Source organism: Bombus terrestris, chromosome 2, assembly GCF_910591885.1.
Source record: "Bombus terrestris chromosome 2, iyBomTerr1.2, whole genome shotgun sequence".
NCBI lineage: Eukaryota > Metazoa > Arthropoda > Insecta > Hymenoptera > Apidae > Bombus > Bombus terrestris.
In genome coordinates, this window is record NC_063270.1 from 9,291,096 (window position 1) to 9,309,748 (window position 18,653).

The 18,653-nt window shown below is 40.7% G+C and overlaps 1 protein-coding gene and 2 long non-coding RNA genes across 3 annotated transcripts; 2 read left to right on the forward strand and 1 right to left on the reverse strand.

Annotated features, from left to right (window-relative positions):
• The first annotated feature begins 8 nt into the window (after nt 1–8).
• Nucleotides 9–6,464, forward strand: LOC125387187. Its single transcript, XR_007227754.1, has 3 exons — nt 9–186; nt 5,807–5,860; nt 5,919–6,464. It is a non-coding gene; the product is annotated as an uncharacterized LOC125387187 (long non-coding RNA).
• Nucleotides 6,465–6,609: 145 nt separating this feature from the next.
• Nucleotides 6,610–14,417, forward strand: LOC125387188. Its single transcript, XR_007227755.1, has 3 exons — nt 6,610–7,357; nt 14,095–14,152; nt 14,242–14,417. It is a non-coding gene; the product is annotated as an uncharacterized LOC125387188 (long non-coding RNA).
• On the reverse strand, nt 8,182–17,760 carry LOC100649320 (Na(+)/H(+) exchange regulatory cofactor NHE-RF1). The gene is made up of 2 exons (XM_003393654.4): nt 16,781–17,760; nt 8,182–10,952 (listed from the first exon to the last, which is right to left on the reverse strand). The coding sequence occupies exons 1-2, from the start codon at nt 17,204–17,206 to the stop codon at nt 10,608–10,610; spliced, it is 771 nt and encodes a 256-aa protein (XP_003393702.1). The 5' UTR covers nt 17,207–17,760; the 3' UTR covers nt 8,182–10,607.
• Between the last annotated feature and the right edge of the window lie 893 nt (nt 17,761–18,653).

Consider the following 18,653-nt stretch of genomic DNA (forward strand, 5'->3'; position numbering starts at 1 on the left):
ACACCTCGACGTCGGGTCCAGCGTCTCTGCGTCGGCGCAACTTCCACGATAACCGCTCCTGCCCGATCTCCCCACCCTAAGAACGCCTACGCCGTCGAATTTCGAGGCTCGCTCCTGACACTGAGGCCAGCCGAGTCCTGCGCGATCGCCGACTACCTGACACGCAGGATCCACATCACCCACAAGGTACACACCCCTTTCGCCAACCTCCGCCCAGTTTCCTCTACCAACATCCAGCCCTCCCTCTACCATATCCATGCTTTTCACCATCCACCCTTTTTTCTTGGCACTTACCCTGCTATTGAACTTGAAACCTTGTAATTAGTGGGGGATCGAGGTATTCGCAACCAATGAAGTTGACACTACCGTGCGAAAATAACAGCGGACGCGCTCTTCGTTTTACCTTCGCGTTTTACGACCGTTTCTTCTTCTTGCGATGACTCGAACGAACCAACGTCAAGTTTCGCATCGATCGACCAAGGTTATTCGAATCCGGACTAATCTACGAATCTACGAACGAAAGCGATTTTACGAATACTGGAAACTCGAAAGATTGGCGGTTCGACGGTTTAAAGCAGCTTCGGTTGGAAAGGGAAATGGTCCGAACGTGGCTCGACTCTTCCTTCTCAGGTTTCTTTGTTTCACCGCGGAAAAACGCGGCACGCGTATGCGGAGGATACGAGTGGGATAAAAAAAGAAGATAAATGACCTTATAGCAGGTTAATTGCTGCTGCAACCAAATTAGCCGGATGACGGAACGTCGGAGAAATCAGCGTGCAAGAATTTTACGTCGACGTCCTCGAGTCGAAATTAGACTACGTGTAGCGGTTTAACGATTATTCTTACCCTTAAATATAATCAAAGAATGTATCTCATCGGGACCGATGAATCAAGAAGAGCATATTTAACAGTACGTTCGTTTATAGACAGCACCAAATTAAGCATCTACGTTTCAACGATTCAAAGTCGATAGATATGGATGGCGTGCTGTCCGATACCGCATCGATGCCGAAAAGCTTTCACCATAAAATCGTATTCCCGGACAAAGGTGGAAAGATATCAGCATTGGTAGGAAATAGAACATCGTACGAAGAAGGAGAAGTGGGTCTTGGCCACAGTCCTCGACGAAAATAAGTTTTCCGGCCGCATCGGTACTTTCGACGACTAATCGACCTTTTTTTTTATTTTTTATTTCGCAAACGTCCTCATCGTTGATATAATTTCACGGATAACAGCGTTTGATTCACAAGTCGGTAAATCCGCGAGCGCGCTTTACTCTGCGGAGTATTCCAACTTCTATGAGACATTTTTGGCCAGCTTTCAAAATTTCGATCGAGTACACAGCGATCGATACACGATATCTGCTCGAATTTCCTCCGATTCTCGTCTGACTAATACAGTTTATATTTCCACGCGCTCTCTTCTCGCCGAGCTACCTCGCCAGCCACTTCTGCTAACACTCGCCATATACCTTTTTCTCTTACGTCGATCTTTGCCTTTCGCGTATTAACCATTTTCCATGGAAAGCTAATTAACATTCGGAAACGAAAGTTTCCATCGAAACGTACGCGAGGAAACTCGTGGATCCTCGAAGGGAACGACGTTTTCCTAGAAACGAGAGTTCGCCAGTGGCAAAGTGAAACGACCGTGTCGATGGTCGACAGAGGATCGACGAGGAATTGGCGAGAGAGTGAAAATGAGAAGACGCGTAATGAAAACGAAAGATTTTTTATTCGCACGGAGAAACGTTACAATACGTTCTCGCGTGTGGTTAACAAACAAGATATCGCAAGAGAGATAAAGAGGAAGAGCTCGAAGGAGAAATCTCGCACGCGGTGTCGAGATACGAGTCTCTCTCGGTTCTGGCAAGCCAAGCACTTTTCTAAATATACACGATCACCCCTCACCGCCCAATCTATCTTTGCGTATTAGAATCTATACCTAACGACCTGAACACTCGCGCTTCCATCGTTTCACGTCGCGGATATCCACCAACTTGTTCGAGAACTGGTCGATCTACCTCGAGATTATGACAGCCCAACCGTTACGATTAGCCAACATTTTCCTTCGTTCGGAGCCGTAAATCGATTACGACCGTGCGTACTATGCAAATTAAACAAATAAAATGTCTCTTAAATGCGTGTACTCGTAAATACTCTGCGATACATTATGTCACGAGAGTTGAATTACAGGAGTTTTATATCACAGTTTGCTGCACAACATCTACGCGCCAAAGCGAAATCAAGTAAATTTGATTTACGACGAGCATCTGTTTGCCTTATGCCTTTGTTATAGAAATCTTTGGATTTATCGTTGAGAGAAGGACTCGTGCTTTTTATTCTTCTCGAAATTACTTCGCGTTACCTATGCAAACTGTTCTGTCAGAAGTAGACAAAGATCTATCGTTCTATTCTTTGGAAATGAACCGATCGAGAATCAAACACCGAAACGATATACCAGAGTTGCATAAACGAAACAATCTCGAGGAAATAGAATAGACACGTTAGAAAAATTAGTTAAATAAATTACGATAGAAGAATAACGTCTGTGCTTTGCAAAAAAGAAAAGATAATTTATCAGAGCGCTATAAATATTCCGATTCCTTTGAACCTCGTAAATTTGTATGATTTAGGCGGAAGACGACAATTCATGGAATTCGTTTTTACGATTTCGATGCGAGTTTCACGGTATTCGACGAGTGCTGTTTACTTCCTAAAATGGGAATAACATGGAAATATAGGAATTGGCGGATTGCGGTGGAGTTAACATCGAGAGAATCGTTTCGCGCAGGTTACAGCGAAAGCGACCGTGAAAATTCGACCCGGAATGATAGACGAGAGGTCGTCGATACGGTCGAATCGGATGTTGCTGGGTGATTTACGAGCAAGTATGAGAGCGGTTCTTTGCGGGAAAATAAGCAAATCGGCGGCGCTGCGTAAATTTTGCGTTTTCGCGGAAACGAAAACACCAGAGTGGAAGAAGAAAAATGCCAGAGAATGTTTCAACAGGATGAGCAAGAAGCCTCGCGTGGTTTATTCTACGCTAATAGTACTCGGCTTTCGAAACTGCATCGCGTACTTCTGCTAATTCCGATGAATCGACGCAGCCACGTATCGCGCGGAGAACGCGCGCCTGACGACGTACGTTTTTGCGCCTGTGACGTACCTTTCTCGCAAGTCTGGAGCGCCGTTACATCTTCGGACCTGCCCTTTGCGTTGCCTGGCTAAAAATACCCGGCAAATCATGCACAACCAGCTGCCTTAAATTCCCAATTGTGGAATACGTTACGTTATTTTCGCCACTCGAACCGAGTTGTGCGTTTCGTGGTTTTTAACATTACGCAAGATAGAACACCCGTGACGCTTCCGTTCTCTGTCGACGCGTCACACGGCATTCCAAGTTTTACATATAACCAAGAAAGAGTCGCTTAACGTCATTCGTTCGGTAACGAACGAACGAACCATGCCGCTAAAATTTCTCGCGCGTTATGCTCGAAATATTTTTAGTATGCTTTACTTTTAGCTCGGAATACGAACAAGAAAAAAAAGAAGAAAAACAAAGGTAATCCGCGACTCTTTCGTTAGATTACTCAATTTCCACTCTGTGCTCTTGGAAGCCTTGTTTCTGTCGGATGGTACGTCGTCCTGTCTCTTTGACCCTTTGCGAACTGCAACGACGATAACGCAACGACCAAGAATTCACGATGAATGAATTGAAAATGAATTACTTGGTTACAAGATTTCCTTTTCGATAAGCAGCAATAGCGGTATTTATCTCGAGCAAATACAGACTACGGTCTCTCGACCGACCTAAATACAATATCGCGAGCGATTCGCGCGCAGAACCACGTTTATTTCCCCTCGATGTTTTTACAGTGCCACCACGATGCGTTTGTTATCGTTGCACTGGTGAATGATGGAAATGGATGAAATGGTATAGGTACGTAGGTACTAGAACGTTACTCGTTATACATGTGCACGTATATTTTGACGATAACGATGATAAAAAGAGAAGCAGATTTAGAAAGGGGAGACGCGACAAGATCCGGAGTAGCCACGTATCACTTATTTGTTCGTTTATCAGATTTTCTTGGGAGCGAGTGGACCCGAGTGGGCGAATGGCTCGAGTATATGGAACAGCGAATCTAAACTTAGTCGTTGGTCTGTTCTGGAAATAGATGTTATGAGTGCGAGGACAGGACAAGATACCGGCCCCTATTATGCGTACGACTACGTATCGCGAACGATCCCCTTTCCATCCACCTTACGCTCGCGAATTCCTTTTACAGCAGCAACACTTTCTTCTCCCAACGAGCTTACTTTCCAATCTGGCCGATCGGATGCCTCTTACGTGGTAATTTAGCGAGTAACAGCGTCGGTAAATTGGCAAGTTTGCGCAATGTGTACGCGAATAGAGCGGTCAATGACGATAACTGGTGATTTAGAAAATTTCTTTGATTGCCGGATCGTCGACTTTACCGCGTCTCTCGAATTTGAGAATCTGCAAAAATTCACAGAATACGATATAATGTGAGAAAATATACGAAGTATACGAAGTAAGTTGCTACCAAAGTCCTATCTTGTATTTGGTTGTCCGAAAAGTGTCTTTCTTTTACAGACACGTCTTTTACGACGGCGCATCTTTATACAAAAATGAAACCTAAGCTGTCGAACGTTGTGGTCTTTATTTTGATAGAACAAAAACTTATTTGCGTTATTTCCTTATAAAACGAAAGACACTTTTCGGACGACCTGATAATTATGAATTTCATTCATTACCAAACTTGCTACTGTTGCGCAAACGTATTTATCAATAACATTAGAATATTTATTTAGTAATGGTAACTGACCATTTTGACGCTATTTTTATTACTATGACGCTACGTTGACGCTATATTTATTATTAATTACACACTTTATACGCTATACTAATTTCTAAATTTCTGACATTGTTCAAACCACCTCGCACATACATGTCGGAAGGATTCGTCGACGAAATCGTCCTTTAGTTATAACGTAATGGTAATGTAAAATGGTAACTTGTAAAATTTTGGTTGAATTACGAGAGACTGTCTTGATCAACAATTTTCAGTACGAACAAGGAAATCTCGTTAACATTGTTTGGATTTTAATCTATAAATTTGTAAGAAACACGTGTGTGTATGTGTGTGTTATAGTATTAAACGTTCGTTTCATTCGTTTCATTCCGATTCATAATAATTAAGCACATGGCGCCCAAGTTTATGGCACACGGATCCACTTAGTGTTTACAAATTTTCACGGTATAGCTACGTAGATAGATAGCTAGAGTACAAAAGTGTCGACAAAATGCTCGTCGTATGTATCGGAACGTCTATTTATCGAGCTGATATCTATTTTGGGAAAAATTGCATCTTCGAATAACGCGGTGAAAAGCGATGATATAATTAACAACGGATCGGCAGTCGCAGAGAACATTTCGAAACGTCTTGACTAGACAGCGAACGTTTATACATACGTTTAAGGAAAATTTGCAAATCAAACAGTGTGCGGAATGTACATAGTGGTCGTGCAAAAATATACAAATAATACCGGTAATATTAATATAATATTTAGTAGGAGAAGGAAATCTCTGTTTAGATATCGTTTCTTCAGCCGTGTTCGTAAAAACTTGAGTCTACGTAAATAGTCTGCAGTCTGAAATTGACTGTCGGATATTTCGAATTGCGATTTTTACTATGGGAAAAACTCGCGAAATATTTCGCGGAGAAAATTGCCAAACAGTTCTCGCTGACGTAGAAAGACGTAATCGCGTAAATTATTTACAGGGCAAAACGAAAAAAAAGATGAGATACGAAGAAGAATGCTGAAAAGTCGAGGAGGTGAGAAATCACGATGGAGCGAATTTGAAATTTTTATCGATCCCGTCATTTGTTTCAGCTGCAAGCCTTCAGTCGGCTTCGATAAATAAACTCTTTCTCTTTCAACCTGGAATCAGCCGAAATCGAGTTCCCGAAATTCATCCTTACGTACATATGTAAAAATGATAAACCCGGGGACCAAAACTCTACGATTCTGCATTTCTTGCCCCTCTATTCTTAGACTACTAAACTCCCACGCGGTTATTTAATATCCCAGACACGTACTATTTACCGATGCTTTACACAATTTGACAATTCTATCGTATAACAGGTTCGCAAGACAATGCATACTTAAAATTGTTTTCGAATATAATTTAGTCCGATATATTTTTATCGACTTTCCGCGTTACTTCCGCGTTATTAAAACTTATCTTTCCTCGACTGAATTTAATTTCTTGTAAATAGCCCTTAATCTTAATATCGTACTAGTTAATTGTTTCATTTCGATTTCCTACTATTTAGCGTCGAAATTAAGGTGTATCGGTAGGCAACGATAATAAAAATAATTATAACCATATTAATCGAGGTTACATCGTATAATATTTGTTGCCCCGAGCTTTCTTATTATCGGATGCCGCTTAAATATCGAACGATTCGCATCAATGACTGCGACTTATTGGTAAGGTACAGTAAGATGAAGAAGCCGTCTCGATATCGGGAGTGGACGAGACGATCGGCACGATTCCAAAAAGCAGGCAATCCCCGATAATCTCGAAATAACGAAAACCTCATCCCTTCTCTCGCGCAGCATCGCGACGATATGTCGCGGTTCTTCCTTCTGTCTCCGTCGCGCCAATGCCGTCCCTGTAGTTCCCTCTCCTTTTCACCCATGGCTGCACGAACACCGGTATTTTTGGTCGTGGCGCGACGAAGAAAATGCGATTTCTGTGTGCATACGAATGACCGAGATCGCGAGCCCATACGTCGGAAAGAGAAAGACTATAGACAAGTGGGATCGAAAGGTGCGAGTGTATACACGCGGATTTGAGAAAGAAAAGAAAAGAGAAACGATGGATGAAGAAGGAGAGGAAGAGAGAGAGAGAAAGAGAGAGATAGTAGAGAGACAAGGAGAGCAAACATCATCGTGAAAACGGTTAGCGCCGTCGGCGTAACCTGAGAGCTTTTCGGACCCTGCAACCATATATGTCCGCCTCGCGCACTCTCTCTCACTCGCGCCACGCTCAATCCCGTCGTGCTCTCTCGCTTCCACTTACCACTCAAAGAATCTGCCTTTGCACCCTTCTTCCGCTACTTTTTCATCGTACCACCGATCCAACACGGTGCTGTTAATTTGCCAGTAATTTACTTCCTCTGTTTTTCACGAGCCAACATCTTCAACCACTTTTTCTTTTACTTGACTGACAGTGTTAACTATCGCTGCACGACTGCATCCTTCCGAAAATATGTATGCGGTCTTCTCTACTCCACAACATCGATCATTCATCTCGTACGCATAATGTAAGTTTCACAATGACTTCTTAAAAACACCAAGTACTGAAAAAATGTGCAGGTCAAAATACAAGTCAAAAAGTATAGAGATATATGACAAATTACATATTGGGTCTACAGACGCCATATAAACCCATAGACATTTAGCTTTTTATTCACAAACGACTAATTTTTCTACCATAGAAGTAACTAGAAACTAATGGCATAGTAACAATTATTAAAATAGGTGCATTGATCGATCAGAAGAACGATAGATGGAGGAAAGTATCGATTCTTGAATAAGTTGTACTGTCGATTGAAAAATTTTATAAATAATGCCATAGACGAAATTTAGTATAGATCTGATATGCAATGTATTTTTATAACACAGAATTTGAAGTTTCTAGAGCCAAAACCACATCTTCGGTTAGAATCTTCTTACTACATATTTTCGTGTCACTTCCGACATTACCGACTCGGAACGGAATACGATTATAGTGTCATCGGTGCTAGGAACTAAAATCAAATTTCCGGCAAGTACTTATTTCGAAAATAAAGAATAACATCAACAATAATTTTACTAGATTTTTTTCAATGATACACTACACAGCGATGTCAGTGTTACAGCTCAAAAGGATCGAGAAAATCGAAGTGTTCTGAGACGTAAATTAAGTGTAACAAAAGTTATGGATTAATATGTATCTTTAACTAGCTGTTAACCTATAACTGTTGAACATAGAAGCTTCGACTTGCTTTTCCTTCGATCGTCTTTTTCGATATGTTGATATATGCGAGTTGCTTCGAAGACATAATGTACCGACGATGGGAGGTTGTAAGAAATAAAGCGAGTCATATACGTACAATATTATTTATACAGAGATGTACGTAAATGAATATAATTTGATGAATAACGTACAACTAAGTCTTGTCGTCAAACATAATGCTTACAGTTACGCTTAAAAAATACGTTGGACTTGTGCAATAGTTGTAACAACGTGTGTATTTTACCCTTATTCAGAGCATTTATATACATTTCAAGGAATCGGTGCAATAGTTTGCGTGATAACTAACATTTCAAAATGTCAAGGGATAAAGTTTATCGTTTCAAGTTTCCAGTAAATTATAATTTCATTTTTAATACTAGCAGAAGTATCGCAAACTGCCTCGAACGCGTGATACGTATGTATTATATCGACGGCCAGCGATATTAATTATGCGAAACAAGGCATGAAGACGATTGTTCATTCGTTCTTCCGATCGTTGCACCGACCTTGACGCACGAAGATCTAATATTTACAGAAATGAACATGCTTATGCATCGAACTTTATGTAATATATAAGAATATGTAAGAATTTATACATAGCGTATATTCAGTGCCAGAGCATAAACCGATAGATCACGGTAAGCGAATTAACCTTGAGCGACTCGATCTTCTTGATCGATAATGCGATTGATCGGTTTCTATAGTGCGCGGTGTTATCGATCGTAATTCGCGATCAAATCGACATTTTTAATTCGTTTGACACCGATTACCGATGGTAAACGAAAAATATAACAGAAAATTCGAATTTCAATAGACGAAATTCACAAATAAATGAAATTCCACACAAAAACAAATTATTCTTAGAATTACATTTTCCTTTTCAAAAATTACAACCTTTTGTTTCTTCAACTGAATCATTCCGTTATACATATGTATTTAAAATTTGCATCGTTGAAAATACCGCAAAACAAGAATTCTTTTTTATACATATGTAAAATTTATTTCAAAATAAAAACAGCTTAACGAAATACGAATTATGAATAAAACAAAACAACTATCTTTGTCTGACTTTAAACAGATAAGAGTCCGCGCTGTAATTACAAAAGCGCTTGATCTTATCGAATCTATCGATCTCAAAAATAATAGATGTACAACACGAAATATTGTTATTTCTAAGATATCGTACTTTAGTCGTAAAATAACCATATAGGAATCCTGTTATCGATACTCGCATGACATCATTCGTAGAAAGTGTGACGTCTGATCAATTTATCGATCGATTTATTATCGGGTATTAAATACAATATATCGGCATCCATTATTTGACTTTGATGCGTCGATCGAATTAATTATCGAATCTGAAATTTGTGCGACATAATGCTTCGAAAAATATGACGAAATCGGCAATAAATCGTTTCTTTTCCTTGTAACGCTTCATCAAACAAATAATAAAGTCGTGTGTTTTCGCGTGTTACCGATCGGTATTTATCGTGGCTACAGGAATTACCGCAAAACGGAATGTATGTAGGTACATATAGTGCGAAAAACAAAAGAGCAATAAAAAATAGAACAAAACAACTAGCTTCTAGGTATTCGCGTAAGGTACGAAGCACGACGCAAAAGGATCACAACGGCGATAATTGAAAGTTACACAACAAGTTGTCGTAATATTTAGCAATGTCGAGTTAGAGAGTACCCGAGTTTCCTGCGAATCCTGCGACTCTCTCAACTATATATAGTCGCATACGCTCGTTGAAACTTCCAACAAACGTGGAAATTTGCCCAAGTCTTCCCACTATTGTGTCGCCGCATTTTTGTACATCGTTACATTTCTTAAATTACATAATCCATTCGGGTGTTGGCATATTCCTCGTTGTGTCAAATATCGGTTTCTAGGATCGGAAAAGAAGCTTTCCTTTCTACTTACTACTCGCAAGAACTGGAAGACGCTTTTTACTTCGCAAGCTATACACGTTCCCCTTCGATTACAATAAGAAAACGAACGATACGTTGAATTTGATAAGGAATAATGAAAATTACCGATGACGCGCGCGTTACGCGTCCTACGTCGCGCAACGTTCTACACTTTCTCCCGCGTCGTCGTGAACGTCCTTGGTGCGCGCAATTCTCGCTGTAGTTAGCGGGACAACTGTATATCTAATGTAACAAGAAACTATTTTAGCGTTCAGACTTTTCAGCAATTTAGAAACGTTCAAATGCGTCCTTCGTCCTATCTGTAGCAAACCATCCGAATTTAATGGACTCGCAGGTACAAGCAAATACACACAAAGATACGTATACCCGCACGCGTGTATATGCCCGGTTAGAATTTCAAAAATGTCTATTACCTCGAGCTATTTCTGTCTATACAGTAACTCAGAAAAATATCCGATAGTGTTTTGCGTTCATCCGGATCAGTCAGGACACAAGCATCCTAACTACTAATAGCGAGACAAGAAACAGCACCGCGCAGCATAGCCGACAAGACTATCGAACGAGACGGACAAGAGCAACGGTTATAATTTTTGTACGATGTCAAATTTGTCCTTGAAGCCGATCGATTCTTTCTTCGGATCGTATTTCTTGCGCGCAGCCAGCTGAGCTCTAAGTTCTTTGGCGCTCATCTTCAGGTTCAGGCCCTGTCGTGGCTCGTTACCGGTGACGCTGCCGTTTCCGGTATCGTGCACGTGCGCCATCGTCGTCTCGTTCCTGATGTTCCCGTTCCCGTTCTCTCGGCCAGACTCCTCACGTTCGCTCTCGTTCTCGTTCTCGCTCCTGTTCGAAGTTCTCGTCGCACCTGCCGTCAGTGTGCTGCTCTCGCTGTGCGAAGTGTCGTTCGATCCACTTGACTTATGCGCGTTCTGAAAAGAGACATTTCCTTTTATAATCTCCTCGTCGGTAAGCGTAATATATATTTTTGAACACACACGCGCATTTCTACTTGCATATTAGCTATATGCACGAGGAGGGACAAAGACAAGGAGGAACAAAGAAAAAGCGTGCAAATGGTAGGAGGAACTCGTGTCACGTATCAAGGCCGATCGTTGTCGGCGCGCTACTTTTTTCCGAAATATGCGCTTCGAAGAAGTTGAAAATCGGTCGCTTCGAACGAAATCAACAACGCAAGCCTGAAGAAAATATTTCTCTATTTACCAGTTTGTCTGTTATTCGGAAACTTCTATAATTATTCGACTTTGAATGTTTACGCGAAAACATAATTTGATGAACGCGATCGAAGAAGCGGCATCGAGGCTGACATTCCTGTCACCTGGAAAATATATTGCAATGAGTAGCGGGTTTTGGATATTTTACATATTTCTGTATATCTCTGGTTAAATTTCCCATAAATGCATACAAATTTACGACGCGATAATTATCTAACGATTATGAATTTCAATTAGATCAGCTTTGATGCTTGCAAATATAAACGCGATACGGCTATTTATAAATGAAACGAATTTACATTATTTTTAGTTATTTATCTTCTATAAATAGAGAAATTATCGTTCGAACGAAGAGTCGACACATTCTGCCGGTTAACGCCTGTGACTAAATTTTTCGCATTAAAGAAAATTTACGTTAACGGGGTGCGGTCGAGCGAAACGCTTCAATTTTCCGTTATACAACAGGAAGTGTTTCTCCTTAACGCCCGCCGATAGAAAGTAAGAGCGTGGACGCGGCAATTAATAGACGCGTTACATCGGTCGCAGCATTGTTCTCTTTTCCTGGGTAATGAAGAGATACGTGCGATTCAGACAAGTTTCACACGGGTCAAAAACGATGGACAAATTCGTGGAAGGAACTCATAATGACCTTGGCTCCTGATGCAATATTCCGAACGGTACTTAAAGGAATTCCATCGGCAAAAGGCAAGCGCGATGGAAAACCGGTTCCCAACCACAGGCCGTTTAAATCTCTTCGAAATAATGTTAGTCGGTTTGTCCTGCTGCGGCTCGCTGTTATCGCCGCCGCAATTGAAAAAACTCGCTTCTATCGAAATTTCCTTCGATTACGATTCGAACGATCCTCGAATCTTCATCGCAGAACTTTGCGAATTCTTACTACGCTCTGAATTGTGCTACTTGGGATTTGTTTATAGTAGCCAAGTTACCGGAACTCGAGCGACTTGGTTTAAGCTTCGTTCGAATAAAGTTGAGATTCTTTCAACGATTTCTCTAACTCGAAACAAACAGCACGGTCGCTAGATAATTTCCAACTTACTAACATCAACGTTCTAAACCAATTTGACCTTTCTTGAACTTTATATTTAGTACTAAATCACATGTCAGATTTATAATTATGATTAATATCGTGATTAACATTTATATACCAGCAGATATCCTTTTGAAATCAGGTTATTCAAATTCAAACAGTTTGGATTCACGTAACTTGGCTAATTTAAACGAGACTACAAGCCAAGTTCGTTAGATCGCTTGAATTCGCACGACTCGTGCCTGCCTTCAAGCAAGTCGTTACATTTTCCGACCACTTAATAAGTTCAAGCAACTTCGCTAATCCGAGGACGATCTCAATAAAAACGAGCGTAAAAACTCGAAAGAATATTACGAGTCGCGTGAAGTAAAAAGACAGGCACACGTTTAACAAACAATCTCAACTTGTTTGTCATCCTCGAGTGACTTGAATTCGGATAACCTAACTAATACAAACGAGGGTTTGGTAACGTCGAAGGACTGATCATGATGATGCAACGAACGAAAACGTTCGATATAAACGTGCGAGTCCAATAATGCTATGAATACCTAATACCAGCATAGATCAAGCTGAAGTAACTTTCCATAAAACATCGAGAATCTATGTCGTGGCATTGTTGCGTCGACACCGGCATCCCGCGATTCAATTAATTCCAGCAACCACGAGCTTATATCGTATGCAATCGCGACTAATCGTAACTACGATCTTTATAGCGAACGACTAATTCCTTACGGCGAGTATCCCGTTCGAAGTAACAACGGAAGCGACGTCCTTGTTAAAAGGTGCGCACGCGCGCTTCAAGAACACACAAAATAGTATGTGATTATTATTGGAGAGCAAGAAAGGAAAAAAGGATACGTAGCTAGGATTGAATGACCCGTAGTCGCCAGACTGGAAATTATCGATTCGTCCTGTGTTGTTTAGTTGCGGGTATATTTAATTATTACTGGGAAGAGAAACACTATACGCGACCACTGTCCTGATTCCTTTCGGGAGGGGAATCCCCGTTATCTGTATATGCATTCGGCCTGGCTTTTTGGCACGCTTTCTTTGAAAATCGCTGCACACGGAAACCGAATAAGAGCAAATAACGGACGTTTAAAACTAGTCGTTGCCACGAAAGTATTTCACCGATTTGACCGTCGCGTCGTTACTCCGCTGCATTCTGCCACGTTCGTGAAAATCTTCGAAGATCAGACTCGCACGACAAACGGTTTTCCCTCTCATTCGTATACCGTGCATGCCACACGGTTTGCTCTATTGCGTAATTGAAAATGGTGACAGGAAGTTTGACCAGCAGTCTGCACGGAGGCAATTAATTATTTACTATACGTATGATCAGGCTCGTGACAACGCAATCTTTTAGCTCGTAAATTACGATGGACGATCGATTAAATTGATCGTGGGTCGCGTAAAAGTGTAAAATTAGCATTCGTGGAAACACGTTAATCGATTTGAGTCCCGATATCCTTTTTTTTCCCCGATGCGCATACACCGTATCTCATAACTATGAAAATGGCCTAAGAGTTTCAACTATTGCGCGCCGTACCACGCAATTACGGAATTTAATGGCTTTAAAATTTGCAATTCTTAGAAAAATACGAGAAAGAAACGTGTACTATGCGTGTAATATGCGAAAGTATATAAAATATCGAAAGTATCGTTGCAATTAGTCCGTGGATGCAAACAGATATTTTTACAGATACATTTAGAGAGACGAAACGTATTTAGACATTCGTTTCACCTACTAAATATCATAAAGAGTATTATATTTTAAATTTGTTTGTTTAGATCTTGGAATTCCCTATAAATGCATATACATCTGCAATCCGATTATAATATTTGACAGGTAAGAACAATTCTCAGTGCATAGTTTCAATTTACCAACTATATTCGTGAAAACGTGAATTTAGACAAAAATCCGACTTTTATCGACAGGTTCGATTATCTCGCGTACTTCCGACTTGGTCGTGCCGTGTCTCGTATCTGGTACTCGTAGAAGAAAACTTTATGGTGGTTTTATAGCGTACGAGACAGCATGTGCAGCACGATCGCGGATACGCGTGCGTCTTCGATTACGTAGCTCGGTAGAACGCGAAATTTACGTAATTTTATGCCGCAAAAATGACCGGATATCCGGTGAGTCCTATCGACGGAGGACGAATCTTTCGATCGCGAGATAGTTGCCGCGATCGGATTCGCGGCGCGAGCGTATCGCAACAAGACGATCGAACGCGTGGATCCCATAAAGACGAATTAAGGCCAGTGACGTGCCATTTTGTAAAGGAGCAACTTCCGTCGATTAGCACCGTAGTTGTTACATCCGAGAATGCTGACGGCGATATCGTTCAACGATAGCACCCCGTTTCTGCTCGATAACCGAACAAACATAGTTGAAACATTCGTCCGATAAATCCAATCGGGCGTCTTGGAATTTCTTCGCGAGAACCGATCGTACAATATAACGAGCAAGAAACGAATCTCGTGATACGCTTTCCTACGTGTCTTATCGCTTGGGAACAAAACGAATGAGTCATTCGGTGCTCGTGAACGCTCACCTTCTAGCAGCAGTGAATCAACCGACGGAAACAAGGAAACTGAAGGCGAAACAGGAAAATTGGTTTTTCTAATAATTCCGCGTCTCGAAAGAAGGAGCAGGAATCGTTAGGAAGGAAACGAGATGGAACATGATTCAGAGACCTTGAGAAAAAAAATCCCCGAGTATTTGATTTTGCTTCGAACCAAGCTGAAATTCGCGGACGTGACGCGATGAAATAAATAACGTACAAACGAAACGCTCCATCGCGTGTTAAATTTCAATCCGCTCGTTTACCACTAGGTGTGGCAAAAGTGGATCAACGGATAGATAATTGCGATTCGCTTCATTCGTTCTTTTCCATGATCGAATAGTTTATGTTTTGCGTTTTAATTATGTTTGTAAATATATTATCAATATGCGATCTAATTCTTCTTAACGTTGAAAGAAAATTTCTGACGAAAAATTTCAAGAAAATATCGATAATGTTTTAATCTCTCTTCGTACTTAAGAAATTTGTGAATGATAAATATACGACTGGTATAATATGCGCATATCGAAAATGACTGAAACAACGGGGCGATGTTAAAAATTAGAGAATAAGTTTTATCGAGTGAGAACAGTACAATGGTTGCACGTAGGAGGCATCCCGTGAGCAAGATGAGTTCGTATTCGTTGAGGCTGCGATAATGGTATCAAAATCTAACGTGTTATCGTTCGACGGCGCTTTACTGGAAAGAAACTAGCGAAAACACGAGATACTATATCATGGTAGCCTTTTTTAATGTAAAACATTCACCGTATCGAAACAATATGAACAAGATCATAAACACTTGCGAGCATGTTCATACATATGTATCTGATGCGCTAATTGTACTATGTTATATCGTAACATCTGTTCGCCAAACATTATATTTTTAGCGTAGACAATCTTTTCACGACGTTAGACAAAGTCGATTTTCGAACGAGTTATCAAACGGAAACGATGACTCGATAAACGTATCGACGAATGCTTTTTCCGTATTGACGATATTACCTACACGCGTTACACAAATAATCTCGTGCAATTCGTCGGTATTCGTTTTCCGAGTGTGGAACAAAAAATCGAAATTCCCCGTTTCTACTTATTTGTTCATGCGTTCGCGTATTATACGGCGAGACGACGAGGCAGCGTTCCACGTATGGCGTGTTAACTTTTTCTCTCGCTTCTACTGGCCAACTGTGGTAAACACAGATGTTCAAGACCGCAACCTGGTGAAACACTTATCTCTAAATATGTAATAAAAGAAGACTGTTATTTTGCTGCCTTGAAAAAACAATGATCCTAGTGCATGTCGTTAAGATGTTGATAAGACGAATCACGATCCAGATATTATGCCAAGATTATTTGTAAAATCAAAATCTGTTTTCCTACCAAATTGGATGTTCGCAAAGTGAGAAGCGGGGAACACATCACGCGAAACACGGTTTATTATTTTGACCAAATCGACACGTTCCTGTGACGCACGTCTAAAGATATTATTGTAGAAAAAACAGTACGCTAACTCTTAGCTAAATCGTACCATTACATATTAATCGGCGTTTAATAAAAAAAAAAAAAAGCTCGTACGTTTTTAAATCGTCGAAGAGCGTTTGAAAATTCCTTAAATTACAAGTTTTATCGCGACTTTTACGACGTTGATAATAACAGATAATTCTTTAAAACGTTCTTGAGAAAAATTCACAGAGATGCATAGAAAACGATCGCCTACCTCTTGAAGGTGTGATTCTACGTGAGGGGTCACGACAAATAGCCGAACGACCGATACACGTACCGAAGCAACAGGTGGATCGACCGACTCGCTCGACTCAGTGAAGATTTCGCTGCGTCGGGCAACAGGTAACTTCCAGAAGGTAATTGGAATTTAGAGAAACTGTGTTCGCGAACTAAACTGTACGCACCTCATCTGTGGAGACATTGCTGCCGTTGAGCTCTTCTTGTTCGATACTATTCGGGTTCTTCTCTGGAGTCTTGTTCACCTTGACGTTCGCCATGGTGCCCTTGATAACGATGTTGTTGGCCCTGAAATATTCGTCGGCCTCTTGGTCGACCACCAGAAGTTTTGTCTCATTGGGAAAGGCCTTTATGCGTTCAACAACCTGCTTGTGGGTCTCGTTCGCGATGTTGATCTCGTTAACTTCGATGATTCGATCACCTTGTCGCAAACCAGCAGCCTGACTAGGAGAACCATCGTCCACCTTACCGATAAATTGACCGTTCTTGCCTTTTTCCGCGTGTAGATTGAACCCATAGCCGTCAAAATCATCCCACTTGATGATATGGCAAAGTCGTGCACACGGAATCTTATCACCCTTGAAGGAAGACATGCCTCACCCTCGTAGCGCACTAAACGAAACAAAAAGCGACCGAAACGAGGGGAATCGAAGCCGACTAACAACTAGGCGAGGAAAGAAGACGAGGAAAAGTAACGCGTTACACGGATCGCTACGAGAAAGTTTGCACGCCGTGTCGAACCGCAATCGGTAACAAAATTTTCTGTGCAAGATCGACGATCGAGGCGCGGTCTCACGGCTCGTCCGTACCTCATACGGCGGCTGGTTGACTAGGTGATTGGATAGCTGGCAGGCTCGGCTTCGCCGATTTTCGTCTTCACCTGCCACGAGGCGATTATTCGAACCGACTGGCGGTATGCACTGTCGTGAATCCAAGTGAATCGGTGACCACTAGCGTGGGGGATTTGAAACTTAAAGGTTGGTTTACGCACACACTAGGTCACGTGACCAGTAGCCGCGAACGAATTGACAGCTGGAACCTGGAAATATCAAGAATTTAAGAGCAATCGATCGAAAACGACGCAGTAATCGACATAACCAAGAAGCAATCCGTGCGAGACGCTGTCGCTGACTTCGGCTAAAAACTAAGGTAAGTAAGCGAGAAGGAGAGAGAAAGATCGAAAATCTTAGGAGAAGGGGAACTAGGAGAACGAAGGTGAACGCAACTAGCTGATTGGACTAACGTAGTGGGGCGGCTCGATGATATTGTTACTTGCGTGACAACTAATATAGCACCATCTATCGGTAGATTAACAAAATCCAGATGAATCAACGGGCAAAATGGGAAACATCAAAATTTATCGAATTTTATCTTATTATAACGAATACATATTGTTTCTTCGATTATATTGCTTCAATGAACACGTTTCCTTAAAGAAATGTCACGTTATCAACCATAGTTATTCGTTATAATTGCCACTTTATGAAAAAATATACTGAACACCTGTTGCAAGTACGTTTGATGAATTAAGAGTCGTATTAAGGCATACAATAAATCACAAAATTGAATTATCTTTCTACGATAAAATATAGGTCGATAAAAATATCGTTGATACGATAAAAAATAACAAACAAAGAAATTACTAACGATTAAGAAAGAAAGAATTATGTATTACAACTTTTGGTGTTTGTAGAAGAACCTCTTCATGTCGTAGTTTGTATCCGATATAGCTGTTAGATGACTTTTATTAACCATCAAACTTGTACTGGTATGATTTGAAATTTTATAAACATTCAAGAAACAATTGATTGCATGAAATATTACATTATGACATATACGATATTTGACGCTTGTTTCTGAGTGGAAAAATTTTTGAAACTCAAAATATATACTGTTGTTTGAGAAGTGACGTTGTAGTAAACGGTTTTATAGTTCCAAATACTTGAATGATGTACGTGCATGTTTGGTAAATATTTATACATATGTAATAAAGTAAACGGATCCACATTTTAGTAGTCACAAAAAATATCTTTCTTAATT